This window comes from Berghia stephanieae, chromosome 7 (assembly GCF_034508935.2).
Source record: "Berghia stephanieae isolate SIO BIC M18660-M18661 chromosome 7, UCSD_Bste_1.3, whole genome shotgun sequence".
Taxonomy (NCBI): Eukaryota; Metazoa; Mollusca; class Gastropoda; order Nudibranchia; family Aeolidiidae; genus Berghia; species Berghia stephanieae.
This window is the reverse complement of record NC_088366.1, coordinates 29,670,372-29,693,546: the sequence shown is the minus strand read 5'-3', so window position 1 is coordinate 29,693,546 and position 23,175 is coordinate 29,670,372. Positions and strand designations below refer to the sequence as shown.

At 33.6% G+C, this 23,175-nt stretch overlaps 1 protein-coding gene across 2 annotated transcripts in view; it reads right to left on the bottom strand.

Moving 5' to 3' along the window:
• LOC144977026 (flap endonuclease 1-like) overlaps positions 1 to 22,774 on the bottom strand; it is a 26,437-nt gene extending 3,663 nt beyond the window's left edge. The window contains exons 1-12 of one of the 2 annotated variants that reach the window (XM_078921724.1): positions 22,520 to 22,774; positions 17,219 to 17,321; positions 14,787 to 14,889; positions 13,970 to 14,033; positions 13,293 to 13,402; positions 12,629 to 12,765; positions 12,241 to 12,307; positions 10,703 to 10,834; positions 9,831 to 9,863; positions 9,336 to 9,389; positions 5,040 to 5,104; positions 3,680 to 3,800 (exon numbers count right to left, since the gene is read on the bottom strand). In XM_078921724.1, coding sequence (XP_078777850.1) covers positions 3,680 to 3,800; positions 5,040 to 5,104; positions 9,336 to 9,389; positions 9,831 to 9,863; positions 10,703 to 10,834; positions 12,241 to 12,307; positions 12,629 to 12,765; positions 13,293 to 13,402; positions 13,970 to 14,033; positions 14,787 to 14,889; positions 17,219 to 17,321; positions 22,520 to 22,601 — 1,071 coding nt within the window. In that variant the 5' untranslated portion in view covers positions 22,602 to 22,774. Of the gene's footprint in view, positions 1 to 3,679; positions 3,801 to 5,039; positions 5,105 to 9,335; positions 9,390 to 9,830; positions 9,864 to 10,702; positions 10,835 to 12,240; positions 12,308 to 12,628; positions 12,766 to 13,292; positions 13,403 to 13,969; positions 14,034 to 14,786; positions 14,890 to 17,218; positions 17,322 to 20,384; positions 20,549 to 22,519 lie in introns of those variants that run through there. The other variant, XM_078921723.1, reaches the window with a different exon arrangement.
• Between the last annotated feature and the right edge of the window lie 401 nt (positions 22,775 to 23,175).

Here is a 23,175-nt window from a genome sequence, read left to right as displayed (position 1 = left end):
TAATTTCACTTGAATCGTTCTATTTTCTATGACTCTCACTATGACTATGATTAGTTCTGACTCAGGGAGGTTATAGTAATATTATTATTATGCTTTGGTTATGCGACATGTATTTCTATATATTTTTATTTGATCCTGTAATTTTAACTCACTTCACAAGAACATGTAAATGTAACATGGTTAGGAATCAAAGTCAAAACATATTGATGGGATAATGACTACCATAAGCACAGTTGCACATCGTGTAATCCACTGAAATCTATCAATTATAACAATTCCATTTAAAAACGAATGACACACAACCGCTTGCTATGGAAGTTTACAAACTAAAGAGGCAAACATGCAGATTGTTTTATACTTAAACTTCTGTTCTCACAAACAGGGATGCCAGATGGCCAGAGTTCTTCGAAGCCAATTTAGACTGCAAAAGTGACCAAATAGAACCCCACGTGGCCAAACACTTCAATTACTTTGACCTCCTTAAAAGACATCGATTTTGATTTTTTTTATGGACTAACCTAGGAAAAGACTTGTTTTTATTTTTTAAAAAGAAAATTTTAATTTATAATAGATACGCGATTCTCTGTGTGTCAATTTTGATCATACATGTGGCCATCTGGCAGCACTACCCACACACCAACTATGACTTAACTTCTTGACACTTCTTCCTAGCAAAATAGCAGTATTCTACTAGTTGCCTTTCCTTTTCAAGCTGCAACTTGTGGATATGGGTGAAATTTGACCGTTTTTGTGTGGGAAAAATTATCTTCGTAGTAAATAGCAGTATCTTAACCGTATCCATTACTTTAAAGACAGCATAGTCGGGAGAACGGTCGTCTTACTGGTGAGCCGGTCAGTTAAGGAATTTCTTTGATGACGTAAAAGTGACATCACTTCCCCACCCGATGGGAAACGGTTGGGGGAAAGACGAGAAAGGAATGCCTTTGATTGTCACCGACATCTGCATATCATTACAGCCTGACGACAGGGGTACTGTTATATAGAGAAAAAAACGAAAGGCCCCGTAGAATGTATCGAGCTTTGGCTGTGAGCAGACCAGTACTATCAGTAGACAATGCTTTTTCATCTTTCTATAAGACTGAAGCAATGAAACAGTCTGCTCAGGACAAGCCAAAGGTGAACAAAACAGACACAACCCAGCAACTCAATATTAAGATAAAATTCTTAACCAGAACACATTTCAGAAAAGTCTTAAATGTTTTACATTTTGTGAGACAAACGATATTAGTTATAGGGAAAGGAAAGGCATGAAAAATGAAAAATGTATGCTTTTTAAAATGTTTAGTAGTAGTAGGCATCCTTCCGTCTCAAGAAAAGATGGTTTGCGCCCTATATGACTTTGGTCCCATCAATCTTGTTGAGAGCAGAAACGGGTGTGATTCAGCAGACCAATCCTTGAAGTGCAGTCTCTACCGCAGTTGCTGCACACATAGTTTGACTGTGTGTTTGGTGTTTGGTTCTGCTGCCTCTCTTTCCTCCTTGCTCTCTCTCTCAAATTTATTTTTTCTCCTCTCCTCTCCTCTCTTCACTTATGTTTACGTGAGCTTTTATATATAGTGCAATATAAACCAAAGTTGCTCAAAGTTCTTTACAAGGCATCCCAAGCCAACAGAAACATTTAACATGTGGGATAAGACATGACTACTATAAAGCGCTATTACAAATTCTCTGACAAGAAAAATGCTGTCCCCAGTAAGGTACTCAAGAGTGTGACTTAAGAGCATTTTCTGAAGATTAAAATTTCGCATCTCCCTAAGCAGAATTTGAACCAGGTTTAAAAACCCAGTGCTATATCACAAGACCACATTGAAATAACAAAAAAAAACCCAAAAGAAACCCCCCAAAACTTGAGCTTTTATATAGCGCAATATCCACTAAAAGCAAAAAGCGCTTTACAAAGGATCCCTGACCAACAGCAACACTTAACATCAGTGATAATAATGGCAATTTATCAAAAAGGAGGAAAATGTATCTGTCCATCGGTCAAACTCATACAAAATCATAACATACTTTCATATTACTACTTCTAGTGTCCATCTATTCTTAATAGTAGAGATATAACTTACTTTATGTAACTTTTAATGAATTGTCCTTACCTTAAAACGTATTTTTTTAAATACCTTCAATTTAGATTTAAAACTAACTTTTGGACAAAAAGCCTGAAAGCATTTGTTTGTTTTATCTTTGTTACTGTAGCCCAGTGGTTACGGATGGATCTTACAAATAAGACTCAAGTATCTTTAATAAATTAAAATTGTTAAACATTGTAAAAACAAAGGTAAAAAGAGTAAATTGAGCACCTTTTATAATTGCAAAATTATAAAATCATCTCTCTATAACCAGATGACGTTTATAAAGTTATCATGAAGATTGATAGAAGAATAGTTGAAGAGAGATATATGGATAAGGGAAAGATAGAAAGAAAAAAAAAAAAAAAAGAGAGAGAGAGAGAGAGAGAGAGAGAGAGAGAGAGAGAGAGAGAGAGAGAGAGAGAGAGAGAGAGAGAGAGAGAGAGGGAGATATGTGTGTGTGTGTGTGGGGGGGGGGGGGGGGGAATGTTATAAGTTATAATAATTATCTTTTTAAACGTGTACCTATAACTCTACTACCACTCTTGACCTGCTTAGAAACAAAATCTACACTCATTTACCCCCTCCCCCATCCCATTCCTTTTCGACCATCAATTGCATTGTCTCAATTTTTACATTTGGCGCCTGTTTATCTAGATTGATGCCATAAAAATGGGAGTGTCATCAAAATTCATGCAACTGAGCACAAGTGTCAAATATGACACAAACATAATGGTGATTTTTTTTTCACTTGACCTGAGCTTTTATCAAAGAAAATGTTTGACACGGCAAAATCAGCGGAAAATTTCTGAGTAAATCCCAAAATTCCGGAATTCTGCGGCTCCATGGAAGATTATCATCACTGTACCATGAAGGACGAGGCATGACCTGTTAGGCGATGCCATTTTTTTATGACAGAGACGATGCTGTTAACTGTTGGGTACTCATTTTACACCTGAGTGCGGTGAGAGAATGTGAGTAAAGAGCCTTTTCCAAGGACTCAACTGTGCGCCGAGCGAGGTTCGACCTCAGGACATTCCAATCCAAAAGCAAGTATCAAGACCACATAGCCGCACTAGCATAGAACAAACTAATGCTTCTTTCCCCATCTATTTTTATTCTTTTTTTACTATGCCAATAAAATCTCAACACAAAAGCAAGGAGGAAGTGACTGAAAAAAAATTGTGTGAGTGACAGGTTGATTAAAATGAATAACTACAGATACAAAGATCTTTTTTTTTTCTGTTTTGTTTTGCAGCGTGGCTCAGTAGTAATCTTTGCTTCATACCCAAAAGGTACAGAGTTTGAATACCTGCTGCACTGTTTGTCCATGAGCAAGTCACCTCACCGTAGACCAGTTTGCGGCGCTGCACTGCAGCTGATGACTGGGTGATTCCAGTCTTCCCTTGGAATAAAACCTGAAGACAAATTTCCCCTATGGAATGAATAACGAGAATTTATTTACCTTATCTTTGTTTTTAGGGATTTTACAGCGCTTGCAACACTATTCCATCATTTCAGATCCTGTTTTTTTTTTTTTTTTTTACTGTTAATAAAGGTCTGTTCTTTATTCTCTTACTGTAGCTCACCTTTCTCTTTGTGGTAGTGGATGACTTAGAGGTGACATTAAAGAAAGAATCCAATCTTCCCTGAGTGGTACCTGATCTTGCCTTTTTCAGCTTCTTAACACCATTGCGAATTCGTTCTTCACTAAGATGAGCGTAAAACAAAAGATAATAATAATAATAAAAGTGATGTTGGACTAAAGGCACATAGGTGGGAATGAAAATCAATTATACGTTTCAGAAGGAATTAAGAAAAAGGTCATCATCTTTCAAGGACTAGAGATACTTATTCACATCCTAGTCATGTAAGGAAAGTTTGTTAAGTGTCATACACAAAAGCACAGCACTGGAATCAGTGTCAATCATCTGGTCACTGATCCCAGCCTTCGTTAACTTCTAGCCTGACACTTGGCCTTGTCTTTTGACAAGATATTGTCATTTATATATTTGTGCATTGCCTAAGGAGTTGTCGTTAGAAATGCTCACGGAAACAAATGATCCCATTGGTTGAACTATTAAATATAACTCATGATTTCTTTTCCTTCATGGTCTTAGACTTGTCTTTTGTCGTAATTTTTGGCTATAAGTCTACGCATTGATATGCTCGGTATCATTTGCATTTATTTAACTGTGAGATATTTTGATGACAGTCAAATTGAGGACATATGTTGTAGGTGATGTGAGAACAAAGTTGATTCAATAACTCATTGCATTAAAAAATGATCATATGACAATAATTTGATACGAAAACTTAATGTAGATAAATGGATTAATGACATAATTATTTCATCTGTTTTTGGAATTTTGTTCACAAAAATTAGATGGCTGACCTAATCATCAAAACCTTAAATATTTTAACGAAAGCACTCCTGACATACACTGGGTTGAGGAAGACAAGCCACCAAAACGAAATAAATAAATAAAAGGATAGTACAAAAGAAAGAAAGAAAGAAAGAAAGAAAGAAAGAAAGAAAGAAAGAAAGAAAGAAAGAAAGAAAGAAAGAAAGAAAGAAAGAAAGAAAGAAAGAAAGAAAGAAAGGAAGGAAGGAAGACAAAAAAGAAAAAAGAAAAAGAGGAAAACTTTCTTTACTGCCAGGTAAAACAGATTTTTACTTACTTGCTTGATGGCTGACCTAATCATCAAAACCTTAAATATTTTAACGAAAGCACTCCTGACATACACTGGGTTGAGGAAGACAAGCCACCAAAACGAAATAAATAAATAAAAGGATAGTACAAAAGAAAGAAAGAAAGAAAGAAAGAAAGAAAGAAAGAAAGAAAGAAAGAAAGAAAGAAAGAAAGAAAGGAAGGAAGGAAGACAAAAAAGAAAAAAGAAAAAGAGGAAAACTTTCTTTACTGCCAGGTAAAACAGATTTTTACTTACTTGAATCCCTTTTTATTGACCATAAAATCAATGATAGCTTCTTCATCCGGGTCATTCCATTTTAACTGCAAAAATTAAAGAAATAATTATGGTCGTCAAATGACAAAATCAACAAAAGACATTCTCAGACATGAAAAAACATGAAAATATAATAGAATGCTTTGGGTTAACTACAAGCTATCCCAAAGTGTGCGAGAATAGGGAAATTAAAATATTATTACGTTTACTGACTCTTTATGACATCACATGCAAAACAAATTCCTTGATTGGAATTTTTTTTTAAATCAACCAATCATCAATTACTAGTAAAATTAGTTAAAGAGTACACATCTCTATCACAATGATAAAAAAACTGGAATGAATTTATGGTAGTGTCACCACCCACCCCCTCCTCCCATTATTTACTTTAAAATTTAAAATGTTACTATTTTAATGACATTATTCTTATAATTCTGAATAGTAATCTCAACTGATTTTACTATTTGCTCAAATAAGTGTATATTTCCTAAACTTTAAAAAAAATTCATCCTTATTCTCGTTATTATGGTTTGTCAGAGGTTATAGAAAACTAGGTGATAGATTTTTAAAATATTGCTTATTTAAAAAATTACAAACAATATGTAGCCAACAAAGTTTATGATTATTCACGTAAAGAGTATTTAGCTATCATTAAATAATTTTTTAAAACAAAGTACTGTATTAAAATATTTAAAATTCTATCACGTTGTTTGGTTATATAACATATGATTGCAAAGTTTTAAATAGCTAATTCTGTTAAAAGTGATAATTTTTTTGTTCAAAGACATGTGATCAAAATCCAATATCACAACCGAGGCACAAGTTTCAAGTTTTTAGCTATACAAAATAGTATGTATTTTCTTTTATCTTTTTTTCAAAGGTTTGGATACCACCCCCTCAGCACACACAGCCGTTTAAATAGGGCCCAAACTTTCACTTTAGTTACTTCTTCCCTCACTGGCTACCGTCAAGTAATGTAAACAATCCACCGTCCACCACAGTGATAACACCTGTCAAGACGGCGTGCATTGGCAATAAATTATGTCTGCAGGTAATTCTCATCGCTTTGAATTTCTCTCAGGCAGAGAGTAGTAGAAATTTCATTAAAATACTCAATTTTCTCAGCCCATTGTGGACGCAGCATCTTTTTCATAATTTTCAAACATATATGGATACAATGGCCAATTTTTCCTCTACAAGACGCAATTTTTTTTATTTACATCATTAAATGATAAGTTTGTGTTTTGCTCTTTTGAATAATCAGAGTTTTTTATGAAATAAATATTAAAATTATAAGTTTAAGAAATATTTAAAAATTCAAAATATCAAACCAACACTTTTTACCATCAAGTGTGAGAGATCAGAGAAAAGTAGATAAAATTATCTTTCAGATGATATATACTTTATTATGTAGATTCAGTGATTTAAGAATAGAGGGTGTGGAAAGGAATCTCAATAATTTTTTTTGTTACCAACAAAGAGGAGAATATTTCATTATATTTTAGAAACCCAATAATAAAACTAGATAGTGATGATAAGAGACATTTATTTAGTTTGATTTCATTGAATTTAAGCGGAAATTTTAGATATTTCTTAAATTTACTTATTTAAGTTCTGTTCAGGTTATGGAGAGACACACTGAAGACGGTCACCACACCAGTACAAATGAAATATGTCGAATTTGTTGTGAAAGAGTACAGAGCCATGCTGAGAGTATTAAAGGACTCTAGACGTTATCAACAATTGACTATAAATATAAATGTGAAATTCTGACATATTTCAATATTTCAATTTGCGAGAAATGTATCTCACTGGTATATAATTTAAAGAAATGCGATGCAGGTATTGATACCTTTGGTTCAATGAGAAAACTCTGAACAAGAAACAATACTTAATGAGGTGAATATGATCATTATCTTTCACCAATGATGTGCTATATGCAGTCTATATGGCACACAAATTAAAAGAGGTACAAGCCAAGTACATAAAAAAAGTAATGGGCATGGATATCTCAAAAATAAGGTTATGAAAATTATAAGAACTCTTTAAGATTTTCTTAGTGGTTTTGATTGTTTTTAAATGAATGTCCGTATATAACAATTTTTATTGGAATTCTTATAATTCGTTGATTCTGGGATAAATATAAGTGAATCAGATTTGACTATTTTTCTGGTTTATCAAAATATTTCTATTAAGACAATGCTGTGATTGGATTTCAATTTTACCTTACTCAAAATCCTTACTTTTACGTACAGGTGAACTGATATCTCAAAAACGCCTCAATCTACTGGTATAAAATTTATATGTCTACATTCTACAGATATTCAACATTATTTCCATTACTTTTGTTTTAAAATCTTAAGTGTTGAACATGTTAAAATATTCTCTTAAAATTTTTAATTCACTTAAATTTATGTATCAATTTCATGGGTTATCCCTCTTGCTTTTTAACACCATCATAATTATGATTAAATAATCAATGAAAACTCTGTTAATAAACTGTTTGGTAGTATAAAAATATTTTTGCTACACTTAATAACGGCAATACTACATTAGTTTGAAATTCAGAAAAAATCGATCGAAACCGCGAAAAAATTGTCTCCCTCTCTCAGTGTAAAGCTATGACTCATCATCACTAGACTGGCTAGATTTACCTGGCGAACTAAACTGAAAGCGATAAACGCCTGTGCACACCATGTGACCATAACTACAAAATCCAAATTTTTGAGTTTATAAAAGGTTTATCACTGCACTCCGCTCAATGAGAGTGTGTTTATAACCAAAGTCTTAACTCAATGTTCAGCACTGGGTTCATTCAATTTTACACTGGGATTGGCTAGTCATTATGAACACAAAATAACTGCTTGAAAAAGTGAATAACTGATAAAAATGTTTAAAAATTGTGAACAAAATGCCAAATTTGTCAGAACTTTTTCCACACTTTGATAAACTATTTCCGATATTCTTTGGGTGCTGGTTTTCAGTTTTTGGATCATTTGTCATCATTCAAGTGAGAGAAAAAACTAGATTGTTTCATTGTTTTTCAAAATAATTAAAAATAGTTGCTTTGTGTCAATCATTACATTACAAAATCGACCTATTGTCACAGCCTCATACCTTATTATATAATATAATACCTATTGTCACAGCCTCATACCTTATTATATAATATAATACCTATTGTCACAGCCTCATACCTTATTATATAATATAATACCTATTGTCACAGCCTCATACCTTATTATATAATATAATACCTACTGTCAGAGCCTCATACTTTATTATATAATATAATACCTATTGTCACAGCCTCATACCTTATTATATAATATAATACCTATTGTCACAGCCTCATACCTTATCATATAATATAATATCCGATTTTTTGTTCCATTAAGGATCCAGGTCTGACAAACCAATCGCTACTAAATCTTGCAAGGCGTTTACAATTGAAATGAAGATGGTTTTTGTGTACCTATGAGATTGATTAAACAATGCCTTGATTTCATAAAAAAATCAATTGTTTCGCCAAATTTCTTCGAAAACAGACGCCATCATTTTTAGCACCTTGGTTATGGGTTAAACTTCCAGTAAACGAATATGACAATTAGATGTGAATACTTGCACTGGACCCATACCAGGTATTGGTTCCTCTCATTATTTTTAATACAAACAATTTCTTAAAAGTTCATATAAACCATTTTCTGTTCTAAAAGTTGGGAAATAATTCTAATTCACATGATCGAAATATCTAATATATTTGACCAGATAGTTTGCCAACTTTTTGATGATTACTATATCCGATTACAAACAGTAACAATATGTCAGCTGGTAAATACCAGATTCTCTAACCCAAGGTAACAATAGTGTCACACGTCACACATCGAAATCTGCCTCCTTCTCTCTTTGTACACGATAAATATAATGCAAGATTGAACATTTTATTTTAGGTTCCCTTTAACAAATAGATTTACATTTACATGCCAGTATCAATATTATTTTAATTTGAAGTAAAATTTTGACCACAACAAACGTCTTTCCTCACGCGAGACAACTTGGTAGCTAGGATGGTGTGTCGGTAGTAACAAGTGGGTGTGCATTTAGTGGTCGTCCAACACAAAGAAACTGGGGGGGGGGGGGGGGGGGGGGGGGGTTTCACTTCTCTTTTTACGAATGAATATTGAATGCCTGCTTCGGTTTAATAAAATTTTGCATTAATTGCAAAGAAACCGATATTATCTAATTTGGTGATAAATAATAAATCAAATGTTTCCTTACCTCTAATTTTTCAGGTTCTGTAACTTCTGGTTCTTGGAAAAGTCGCCTTGCTTCCTGAGAAAAAAAAAGAAAAATTAATTTAGACGGACAAAACTAACCATTATTCAGTAATTACATACAACAAATGAATACAATCAACTTATAAAAAATAAATTTATTTTTTCATCTTGATTCCTAACATGCATTAAAAAATTACTGAATGTTGAAAATAAGTTATTAAGACATAAACAGATAAAATCTAATTAATTAATTATACAAAATGTCATTAAAAAAAGAACAAAAAAAAAAAAAAAAAAAAAAAGGAACTGTAGGAAATATCTTCAAAAACAGGGCCCTAATTATCAAAAATAATTTTTAAAACGTACTTTTGTAACCAAAGATTCAAATGATTAATATTCAAAACACCTAAAGCCAGATAAAAAAAAAAAAAATAAAAACATACGAAAACAAAGAAGAAAAAAAAGAAGTATTGCTTGAAAACTGAATAACACCAACCTTGAACATCCAATCTTCTGGTACTGGGTGTTTCTGTAAGAATTGGAAAAGAAATTAATAGCACCATATGATAGACTATTTGTCATAAATACCTGATCATGGTTGATGTCTTTATATTTATATTACAAATAAATGAATAACTGGTGAGAAAAAAATCCTTAATCAGAGAGAAAATGAGTAAGAGGATTTATTGGAATATCTCTTTGTGAAAAATAGTATTCAATATTGCAAGTTCATCACATAAAAGCCCCAAGGACACTGTTTAAAGTGTATCCTATCTGACGTTTATCTTATCTAAAAACAATCAGAAAAAAAATCATTCTTTGAGAGAAGAAATTGTAACAAGTGTATCTCTCCACCTAAGTTTATAATGTGTAATGTTGTGTTGAAAAAGTACAGGCTCAAATTTGCAACAAAACACAAATTAGATCTGACGGTCTGTGCCAAGAATTAAGCACCTCGTTGATATATCCTTTGGAAAGGAATTATGTAACAACTTTCCATGTCCTGTAGACCATGAGCATCAAATTCAGAGGCCTCCTTTGAATAAAACAACATTGTCTTTGACCGAAAATTTATACCACTACACTGCATGTTAACCTATGTTTTACATGTCTGCTGTTCCTTAATCTGTAGATTTAAAGAATTAATAAATTGTACTTAGTACATTGTCTTTAGCATAGTAAAGTGTTTTATAATGTAACCTCCCTTTAAAAAAAAAAAACAATCACGAAAGAGGTTAAGTGACCTTCATGTATGTAGAACACCATTTCTTTAGTTCCATTGGAGTGAGAAACCTCTGACTGGAAATTACCAGAAATGGCTTTACATATTTAATATCTTTAACAATACAGAAAATAATCTTACATTACCTTTGTGTCAATATGCTTTAGTATTTCCTCAATGTTTCTGTGCTGTTTAATCAAATCAATGGCTCGTTTTGGTCCAATGCCTTTTATGGAATCACAATAATCACAACCCAACAGGATACACAAGTCGATGAACTGATAAAAAAATTAACGAAAATCAACAAACAAGGTAAAATACTGTTAGGTTTGTTATTCTTAGGGACTGTAAATATTGTTTGCAATACATACAGGTCATTTGAGAACTAAGAAGATTAAATGATGGGATGAATCTGTATGTAAAAAGAGGGGTTAAAAAAAAGAAAGACATAGGCGACAAGTTCAAAAAGAAAGCAGATGAGCAATTTATCTATCTAGTTTGAGATCCCTTACAAGTTCCATCCAGACTTGGACACAATGCAGGCCTGTAAATGGTTGGTGAAAAAATTGTCAGAACTTTTTGAACACGCGAAAATAGACACAACAGGACAAAAATATGGATTAATTACACAACACAGACATGACACGTCAATTGACTAGTCAAATCATGTCACTTTCCCCTTCTTATTTATAATGAGGTCCTTATTTTATGGTACCCAAAAAAAAATCCCAATTATTTGAGGGCCCTGGTCTGAGTCAGTTGTAAAATGAAAGGAAGAGAACAATTCCCACCCTTTTGAATGTGTATCTCGTGCTTGACATGGGAAACTGCGTATCTTCGCTCCTGTTTGTTTGTGGTAAATGTTTACGCTGATTCTTTCGTTTATTTGGATTAGTGGTGCGGTCGTGTGAGAGCTTTCGAAGAAGAATATATATTTCGAAGAAAAATAATTATTTCGCATTATTTTTTTTCCATCTCACATCCGGACTGAACCAATAAATTATAGAGAAAAAGATATGAGAACTGGAGAAAAGCATGTATGTCTGTAGCAAAATAGAGAGAAACCTTCCAGTCCGCTTCAACACACCTCTGTGTGTGCGTTATTTACTGACTAGGTGTGTGTTTGACGACTCTCGCTGGCTGTGGCACAGTAGCCAGGCAATGAATACAAACACGTCTAGCGGAGCGTGTAGGTGGCATAGACGGCCTAGTTTTGTTTTGTCTTTGATGCGACAAATAAATTTATTTTTTTTAAGTCGGCATTTGAAACGAAATAAAATCTGATTTTTTCGAGGAATGAATTAAAAGTCTTTTATTTTCTTTTTTATTGGTTCGGTACTTTGAAGTTATGAATTTTATTTTTACTATTAATTTTTTAAAATAAATATTAGCACTTATAGAGCAAAATCGTACTGTCGGAAATCTGACAATAGACGGAAGATGTACAGGCCTGACAGTGTTCACATCTAGAAGAGTACACTCAAATGTTAATGAAGTACACATCAATAACAAATAAAAAAGGCAGAGATTATTTCTGGGGAAATTAATCTCTCATAAAATGAAACATTCCATCTAAATGTCTTTAAGCAAAAGTTGCAAGGCACCTATGAAACAAAGCATAATTCAAGAACAAGCTACATAGAAGGCTTCAACAGGCACATCGAGGACAAGAAGACACTGTTACCTCTTCTTGAGTCAGTCCCAAGTCTTCAAGAATTCTGGACAAATGGTATTCTTTGATTGGCATTTTCCTGAGGATAAATTTCGATGTAAAATCATATAGTTATCTGCCTTTATTAGATGGTTGTATTAAGGAGCAATAAAATTAGAATATTTTTTTAAAGAGTTCTATGGTATGAGACACTATCAACCAAAATTTCACACTCCTGCAGATATTTCAAAATTGTCAACTGACTGGAACAGACTTGCTCAAGGAGAGAAAAAAAGAAGAGATGCCAACAGTGAGAATTGAGGGCAATGCCCTATCCACCTGGGCATATCGCAGACCTGCATTCTACATCAGGGTTTAACTGCTCTACTATAAGGGTAATTATATGAAAATAAAATCCTACCTTGCCTCACTGAAAGTGAGATGACGAAGAACAACTTTTGAGCCAAAAGTAAGGGAATCCATATCTTCCGTGCCTGTTGCAAAAACCTTCCCTCCTTTCACTAGAGCAGCGCATTGCGCTTCTGCTTCACAAGGTGCCTTGTAGAAAAAAAAACAACATACAAAAAGAAAATCTCTTAATGAAATGAAGAAAGTTATTAGAACAACAACAACAGAAACTAGACAATGAAAAAAAAAAAAAAAAAGGAATAATTTATAAATTACACACCCCTACAAGATACAACATAATACATTGGATGGGCATATCTTTTGAAAATGCATTGTCGTATCTAACCCTTTCACTTTGTAAAAGAGAGGGTTGGTTAACTCCAGGTGTATTATTATTTGTATCACTTTCAATTGCCATGGATCAGATTGGTCCGTTTTTATAAAGAAGAAGAAGAAGAAGAAGAAGAAGAAGAAGAAGAAGAAGAAGAAGAAGAAGAAGAAGAAGAAGAAGAAGAAGAAGAAGAAGAAGAAGAAGAAGAAGAAGAAGAAGAAGAAGAAGAAGAAGAAGAAGAAGAAGAAGAAGAAGAAGAAGAAGAAAATCAACATAAAAATCACCAAGAAAACCACTTAGACCAAAAGAAAAGGAGTAAAAAGAATTTACACGAATGGAATCTCACCTCCACAACTGGGATACCCATCAGTGACAACAATTCTTTACATTCTGCATTGTGTTCTTTTGTAACCTTTACAAGTCTGCGACTGAATTTCTCCACATTCTCATCATCACCTAGGTCATTAATAATGAAGTGATGAAGCCATACTTAGTGAACAGACATTGAGACATGTAATCAACAGATATCATAAATCACATTTGTCTCTTTTTTTTCTCATTGGCTTTGTTGTTTTGTTTTTTTTAATTTTATCTAACAACAGCATTCAATGTTCATGTTATAATAACAAATCTTACTCTAGCAAGGTGACATAAAATTAAAAATTAATCATCTTATAGGCAAATAATGAAAAAGCATTTCTTTTCATTTCATTTACTTTTGAAGTACAGTGGAATCTGCATAAAATCAACAACTCCTGTTGGCCAAAAATTTCTTTATCTAGGTATGTCCGTTGATAACGGATAAAGTCAACTTTGCTTAAAGTCAACCAATGTTTCTTGTCTGGCAGTGTTGGCGTTATCAAGATTACATAGTATATGATTTCTCATTCAGTGTACAATGCATAATTATCCTATTTCCTTGCACCCATCGATACATTACGTCTCCAACAACAAAAGACATTTCTAACAGGAAAAACCAAATATCAAAAACTAAAAGAAAAGAAACTGAAATCAATTATTTACCTGCCTCCTCAGCTTTCTCTAGCTCTTTTTGGGCTTCATCTCTTTTCTCTTTTCTTTTTGCAAGCTTGGGAGAAAAAAATATTTTAAATTATCTGTTAAAATAGACTGATGACTTTTATCCCTTTTCCTTTCTGAGTCTTGCAGCATAAAATAAACACCCATGTAAATCATTCTGACAATATTTGGGAAATTAAAATGCAGATAAAATATGAGAATCTAGAAGCTAGTCAAAAATAAGTATGTTTCTTTGTCAAAGCCTTTCTTTCTTTTCTCTTACTTACTCGGCACATGTTTTATCTTTTTTTTAAAAATCTTGTTTGTGTTCTTTAAAACCCGTAAAAGAAGAAGCACCCAAGCTTTTTAAAAAAGCGACGAAATCAAACATCTAAATAGAAAAGACCAGATCACAATTTTCAGACAACGAACTGCCTGAAACGTTAGATTCACAAGATTATCAAAATAAAAGAAACAGGCATGTGTGATTGTGGTTAAGGAGAAGACACCAATCATATTACTCCAGACCTGCAAAAGTATGCTTGATCTGGTACCATACAAATTGTATGGGGGACAGAGACAAGAATTACAAATGTGTTCCTTCACCAACTACACTTTCAAACATGAAGACAATATGAAGGGGAATGAACAAGAAAACCCTTTAAAAATGGGGGAGGGAAGGGGGGGGGGGGGGAGAGGCCAAAAACAAGCATTGCCAGCACCTTATACTTTTTCAAGAGATAAAAAAAAATGTTTCAAATAAACTAACAGGTACAATAAAAATGTATTTAAAATTACACACAACATTCAACTTCAAGCTCACCTCTCCAGATTTCATTTCAGGAGGTTTCCCATCAAACACATAGACAGGTTTGATTCCATTCTCCACCATTCGTATTGTACGGTAAAACATACCCATCAAGTGACTGAAACATACAGTGGGGTATACAGAGTATGTTATTGTGTGGTAGTACTTCAGATGTCGGCTTTTAATCAACAAAATGTGCTCAAAGAGCTTCACAAGGGGTTATAACCCTACAATAACACTAACACATGAACAATAAGACATGCATAAGGCATGTAAATGTAAGACACTATCATAATTTTCTTTTACCACAAAAACAACAATGTTACCAAATACTCATTTCACACCAGAGTACTGAGTGGAAATGTAAGTAAAGAGCCTTTTTAATGGACTCAACTTTGCGCTGCCTGTAGTGAGACTCAAATCCAGGACATAAGTAAAATGTCATAGAACCAGATTACAAAGCCATGTGTATGAGTATGAGTATGAGGTCCATAAAGCTAGAAAAAAAAATTGGCTTCTGTGGAGTTGAATGAAAAGTAACAATTGCCTGCTACCTTCCAGCGTCTGTAGAAAAGTGCCTATCTATTATCTATCTAGTCACTGCTGAGTGGCAGGTTTTTCAATCCAAGGGGAAGTTGGCTCAAAAAGACTATATACAGTAGAATTACTTTAAACCGAAATTTTGGGGACCTTCTAAACCATTTCGGTTTAAAGACATTTTGGTTTAAAGCAAGTTCCCGTTTTGCAATGTTTTTCAAGGGTAGTAACTATTTAAGGAATTTGCTCATTTAATCGTATCATGGGTTTCCCGTTAAATGGAGTTGTTGAATAAATGCCGTCTTCGTAGCCATTAATTTTTTATTTTTTTTTTGTGTGTGTGTGTGTTTTTAAAATATTTTTGGGGGTTTTCGTTTTCAATTCAAAATTGTTGAAAGAGTTGAGTTCGGGATGCCGTGTATTTTACATATCTCCGTCTTGATCAACTTTTTTTTCATCGACTTCACATAGTATTTTGATTTTAAACTCAAACGTGTAAGCACAGAGCTTTCTTTTAGACATCTTTTAGTAAAATGCAAAGCTAAAATAAGATCGAAAATTCTTGTGCGATAATTGATAATGAATGATGCACAGCTACTCAGAGGTGAAGTGAAATGGAAATGAAAAGGCGTGTCAATGCTAAGCTGTCTACTACACATCTCTCTTTTGTTGAAAAGCCATTAGGTTCAAAGGCCTAATTACATAGAACCTCCCCCCCCCCCTCCTCACACACACATTTAAACAAAGTGGGAATGAAATGGCATGTTAATGGTAAGTTGTCTACCCCCCCCCCTCCTTATCGTCGTGTTGAAAATCCAGTCAGTTCCAAAGCATCAACACATGAGCGAGAACATCTCGCTTGCGTGATTCTACACCCCAACTCCCCCTCTTTCCTCATTTTTCGCCTGCCAGTCACCCGCTGTCTTCCTTTTCCAGTCTGTGCGACTGTGGTGTTGGCCAAGCCCAAGTGCAGTGATTGAAGTATTTGCCCCCCCCCCCCCCCCCCCCCCCCCCCCCCACCCATCACCCTCATCTTAATCTTATACTTACGCTCTGTTTAATATCGCCGGGCATTATTACGTGTGGCCTCCTTCCCGAATTTTTGAAGAAAAATATAGAGAGAAAAAGGGAAGGTGCTCTCAAGTTGTTTCGGTTTAAAGAAAGTCCTGCTTAAAAGTATTTCGGTTCATCGTAAGAATTAGTACAAAGATAATGAAGAAACTAGCACAATTTATTAAAGTCTTTGCGCTTTAAGGTATTTTTCGGTTTAGCTTCTTTCGGTTTAAAGTAATTTTACTGTATATATATAACCCAGGCATCAGTTGCAGTGTTTCACTGGAAATGAGCAAGAAAGCAACTTGGGATTCTTACAATGTTAGTCAAAAGTCTTCACCAGTTCGTCGTCTCACAAAACACCCTTTTGTCAAGAGTGGGAATTGTAATTAATACTATTGGTGGTTATCTTGTGAGTAGTTAGTATTATTGATGATTATTGCCATTTCTATTTTTGGTTTCAATGAACCTATTTTGACATCTATGGAAGAAGAGAGGAGTTGAAAACTTTTGTTATTATAGATTATAGAATACAAGCAAAAAAAAAAATGTTGTTAATGTTTATAATTATAAAAATCTCAAATTCCCTACTTTAACTCACTCAATCCTAGAGATTTTTTTCTACTTTTCAAAATTGGAAAAATGTATTAAAAATGAGCATGCACAGATAGTTTTATTCAACTATCATTAAGATATAAAAACTAAAAACATAATATTTGACACTATGCCTATAATTTGTCTCAGAAAAATGTATTAATAGGCATGGGGTAAAAGTAACCATGGTAAACTACGAATATAGTCGGTGTTAGGGTTGAGTGAGTTAAAATAAATGAACGATCAATAAGTGAATAGGTTACCTGGTTGTCTCTCCATCTTCATTTGTGAGTTGAGCACCATCTGACCGAACAGCAATAAGAAACTGATATATACACATGGATGCATCAACAGCCACTTTCCTTCCTGTGGGAAATGGGAAAGAAGACAAAGCAGTATCTTGAATTTAGAGCTACAGACAATATGGCAGAAAAATAATTTTTTTAAAAAGATCTTTCCACGGCTAGGTAATTGAGTGTGCATCATAATTTGTCTGCAAACCAACAATAAATTTGCTCAACTGAATAGTGGAAGCAAATACTTTTAAATTGATGTTTAATGATTCTGTTTTACAATTTACAAGTACGATTATCATTGGGAGTGAGGTGGCCAAGTGGTCAAGGCATTGCACTGTGACCAGATGGTACTTGGTTCGAGCCCAGCTTCAGGCACTTTGGCACCTGAGTCGAGTGGTTCTAAAACAAAACAAAGTAAAATCTATAAAAGTAAAAAAAGTATTCAGCGAGCTTATCTCTACATTACTTTCTGAAAACAAAATAATAATAATTTTACAATCAATAATGGATATTTATAAAAATTACCATGTAGTCCCATTTTACTAATTTTAATCCTCCCAAATTAGAGGTACCACATCATAACTTGAGAAGAAGTCAATTAGAAAGATGAGAAATCTTAATATTGGGATAGAAGTCTATGCTTCCTTACAATAAACATTAAAATATTTGATTAAAGTCAAATTGACAAGTAATAAATGATTCACATGAAAATTGAAAATTAAAAATTAAGGATGAAGGTAAAATATCCACATCTCTATAAGACAGACAGATTTACTGCTGAGTAATTAGTAGAAAGATGAAAATCTAAAGCTGCCTAATTCAAAGTACATTCTTCTAGAGACAAGTCTCTCTACTTGGTCCTTCAGAGTCATGGTTCAGGAAAGCAGAGTTTATTCGAATTCCATTATCCCAATTTTTAAACTGTATAAAAGAATAAAGTTCTTGCTACTCTTTGGATACGATGCTAGTCTAATGTAAAGTACTTTCAGCAATGCAGTGCAGACCCAGCTATCCAATCAGTATAAGATGAACAGAAGAGTCAGAAAAAAAACTTTGATTGCCTCTGCGACTTGGAGATTACAAGAATTCAGAGCAATATTTGTTTTGTTTTTTGTTTTTAAGGGTTTTACGGCGCTTGCAACACATTAAGGTCCAGACCTGCCACTTCACGAAAAAGGAAATCAGTATGACATTGTAAAAAAATCAGTATCTGGGGAAAAAAATCAGTATGAGACGTAAAATTATCCAATGGTTGGCCACAACCAGAAACCAGAGTGTAGAGGTCAAATAATAATGCACCTCTTGTATTAATTTGAAAACTGCGGTTCCTTTAAAAAGTTATGCTGTACAAAACTTACATGGAATCTGGTATTACAGAAGTTTAGATTTAGTGACATTTCACATTATTATATTCAAAGTAGAAATCGGTACGATCGGCAAGTAAATCGGGAAATCGGTAAATACGAAAAAAAGGTCTTGCAAATCGGTATGATACCGATTAATCGGTATGAACGGCAGGTCTGAAGGTCCCAACTAAGAGGAATACACTCAAATGTTTACCAATCATATAATATAATATGTACACTAAACATAATACAATGCATAACAGAGAGATGATTTAAAAGGAAAAAAATATCATCTACCAAAACTATAACTACACATTTGACTGTTTTCCTCCCAGCTAAGGAACTCCGGCAAGGATCAGGACAAAACTAAGTATTCTCATTCCAAGACAATGACAGGAAACATTTGGAAAACGGGTATGGGGGGATATAAGACACAGCATGTACCTACCTCCCTGCCCAGAGCAATATTTGAAACATAATGAAAAAGCAATGTAAATTCAAGGCATTGCTGTCTTCTTGACATGAACCCCTACTCATGAGTGTCAAGTCTCAGTCAACAACACGACTCAAGTGTGATGCATTCAATCAAGCCCATGATTTATTTAAAACTTAAAAACTGCCTCCAAGGGCAGGAGAGGCATTTTGTACACATCTTCCTCATATTAAAAATATCTTGAAAAGTTTTTGATTTTTTTTTTCTTTTTGGTATAAAATTGGTTGAACTGATTCTGATACATTCGCTGATTAAAATCTAAACTAGACTAGAATCTATGTTTCTCAAAAAATTGTTCTCTTTAAAAAAAAATAGAAGACCAACTTTTTAATTCTAAGTCCACGTTTGTGTCAAGTTATTTTCACCGTGAATATCAATTGCATACAGACATGTTGAATTGGTAAGAATTTTTTTTCCTTTTAAAAAATCAGAATTGAAGTCCAAAAGTAAGACATCTCATCAGAGAGACATTTGACCCATGGCATCAGTTTCTCCCGGTTTCCTATTATATACTATTACAATAGCGTTAGTTATATAGCAGTTGTTTGCTACTTTTTGGATAGGACGCTGGTCAAATTCAAGTTTATCACTATCACATAACTTTCCGTCAGGCCAGACCTCTGGGACCCAGCTAGGTACTTTGGTAAACGTCCATTTGGCCCTCCAGCAGGGAGCCGATAAATGGGCTAGTGGCTTTGACACGATTTTTTGGACTTTTGAGTGATGGGTCTCAGAAAAAGTTCAATAGATTTTTTTGTTTATGGATGGATTTTAATTATTTATGTCTTATTTTCTTCAGGAGAAATTACTCTATTGTTAGGTGTAGTTTATTTTAAAATCAATGACAATTTAGTATAACTTTTGATTATGGATAAAATAGGGTATAATTAAAAGATTAGAACTTAGTAATAGTAAATCAAAATTTCATGATGGCACGTTTATTTAACATCTTAACTTTTATATAAAATTAAATTCAGGGCAAAGTTGTATACCGCATCCATGAAATTCGTTCCAGCAAAATCCTTACTCAAATCTTAGCGGCCATTTTAGACCAGTTTTGATATCCAAATGGTGGTTACTACCGGAAATGCAACAATTTTCAGGTCACAAAGTCCGTCAGTAAATAAGAAAGGCAAATAGAAGACCGTTTTTCAGCCTTTAAACTAACAACTTTTCTTCTGCTTATCTGATTTTCACAATTTTGGTATCATTAGAATCGTGTTGAAAAGCACTTTAAAATGATATAGGTTTCATTGAGCTCAATCCAATTTGAATTTTTTACCAAAGTACCTACCAGCAACCCAATCACTAATGGGTAGATTAGGAGTAGGAGTCAGAAAAAATCTCAACTCAACCCGAGATCGGTACCGGCACCGGTCCCTTTGTTTGTGAAACATGGCTACCAACTGAGAGCTATGTTATATTATTAGGATTTCGTAGTGTTTTTATGCACCTCCATTGACTGTGTATCTTAACGGATCGTCTTTATATGCCTCCGTCACGCATGCGCATTCCACCCAATTTCATCAGCGATATTGTGTTTCTGTATTTGGACATGACGAAAGCTATATTGTGACACCTGTAGGATGTTTTTGTTAACCTTAAAAAATTTATATAAAAATAATATTAGTTTAAAAAATCGAAATATAAAACCAGAAAATAGAAGTTGCATTGAAGGGAAAATAATGTTTTAAAAAGACCTTATTAAATGTGATGAACAGTCAGGTGGCTCCGTAGCGCAGTGGATAAGCTGTCATTGAAAGTACTGGTTTCGATTCCCATTGTAGACATTTTCTTTTAAAAGTTTACTCTATTGAGAAAGACATCATTTTTGTTTGTTTTTTTCTTTTTTTTTTTGTTTTGTTTTGGTTTTCAAAAACTTTTTATCATGTTTTTAAAAAACTTCGATTTTAATTTTCTCAAATTATTTATTTATTTGAGATCAGTATTTGTGTGCCATGTTTCTTTTTACTTTTGAATTTTTAAATTGTTATTATTCTTTAATTTATTATCATTGTATAAACGTACATCTGTAATCACTAAGCAGCGTGCTAAACTACAATCTAAAACTAAAACTATTTAAACCTCATGGACGTATTCGTATGCAGCAACATTTTCATTAATTTACCATCACCGCCAATGGAGGTGCATAAAAACGGTGCATTTTTGTACACACAAAACGCCATCTTAGGATTTAGGACTAGGAGGACCCTCATCTGCATCGCATCAGCATGGCATCAGGCTCAGGCAGAGCAAGTAGTCTGTACTTACTTATTTATGCATCTTTAATTGAACCCCCCAAAACGCGAACGGCAATTTCCAGTTCAATTTCCTATGGGCGAGTTGGGTCATAATTTGATTGCCACTGCTGCTGCTCACTAAACTGCCTAAAACTAAAGTCTAAGAAGTTAAGAAATTGTTTTTCCACCACCTCTTCTCTAGCCATTACCATTACTAGGCACTTTGATAAAATTTTCAATCTCAAAATATCTTGATTTGACTCAGTCAGGGGGATGGGACTTGAAAAAACATAAAATTTGATACTTTATTTGTTTCTCTACGACCTACGGTTCCAGAGTTATTTATATTTTTCTATTGAAATTTTTTGTCAATTTTACAGAGAGAATCTGTGATCTCACTGCTGCCTCAAAACCAGCATCTCGCGGCGATCGGGAAATTTTGAGTTTGACAGTCAACATGGCCCACTTATTGTTTTCAGTAATTTTGTTTCAATTAAAAAATAAATGGCAAGTGTTAGGTATCATTTTAATGGTCAGAAAATAAGCTTTATTTTCATATAAATCATTTTCATGGATGAAAAGTATGGAAAAAAATTAAGGATAAATGAAAATGGAAAAAAATATGAGGTTTTTGTCCTAAAAAGTGGGGTTGATGGCGGAAAAAATAAAATAATGAGCGAGTGTCTCAATGTTGATGAAATTTGGCAGAGATATTCTTCAATTAATTGTCCATCGATGTATGAAGTATAATTAAAATGTATCCACAATTTAAAAAGTTCTTATAATTCAAATATTTATAAATTTTTATTACATAAGCTTTCTGAGAAATACAATCAAGAATTAAGAATTTAATACGCCGTTAGAAAGCTTGTTTTGTGCCCTTTATAATGATGCCAAAGTTAGTCACATAGGTTCACAAATAACGCCATGGTGACCAAAACAGTAAAGGGTCAAAAATAAAGTTCCAAAAAACGAGTTTCACCTTACAGTTACAGTGAGCCTATCGGCGGCCACTGGACTGGAGTTATCAAAGTGCCTACCATTACTACTGGTAAACATTTTTAAGAGCATATATCCCGGCAATAGACTTGAACCCGGGGTTGATTTGGTCTCATTTGAAGGTCTCTTTGGACAGTGGTGTTCAATCTCTATTCTCTATATTAAAAAACCTCTCATTTATTTTGCTTACCAAAGAAGTTTTTGATTTCGTTCTCTTTCATCGACCCTGGGGCATGATCACCTAAAAGTTTTGTTAAACCGTGAATTCCCATGTTTTTAGGTTAGATCAAATCTGTTAATAATGCGAGATAATGGCCAGAATTACAAATAGTAGGGATGAAAAATTTGATAACAAAAAGGATAAAAAGACTCGGATTATTCTTGTTGATAGAGTTGATGAGTTATACACAAACTACAAACACAACACAATCAACTAATGATGGGCAGAACTTGATATTGATATCGAGTAAATACAGCTGATATTTTATGCGTTATTTTAAATGCTGAAATTAAATATCCGACAGTGCGAAAGACGTCGACATTTCATTATATAGCAGTAAAGTTAGGTGCCCCAAACGTAAACAAAGGTCGAGAAGCACGTGGCAAACCACATGTTCCTGTCTTGACAGCTCACGTTCCAATGTAAATAATAGAAAAAAATAACCTTTAAAATTTGGCTGTTAGGTGGCAAAAGAAACACATATTCATAAATACTCGATCATGCATCAAATAATGTCTAGATATGGATATTTTATGGAACAAAAGGTAAAATTTTCTAAAATTTATCAAAAGTTACAGTCTATCTATTTTTAGACCAGAGCAAATTATTGCGCTGGTGTGAACAAA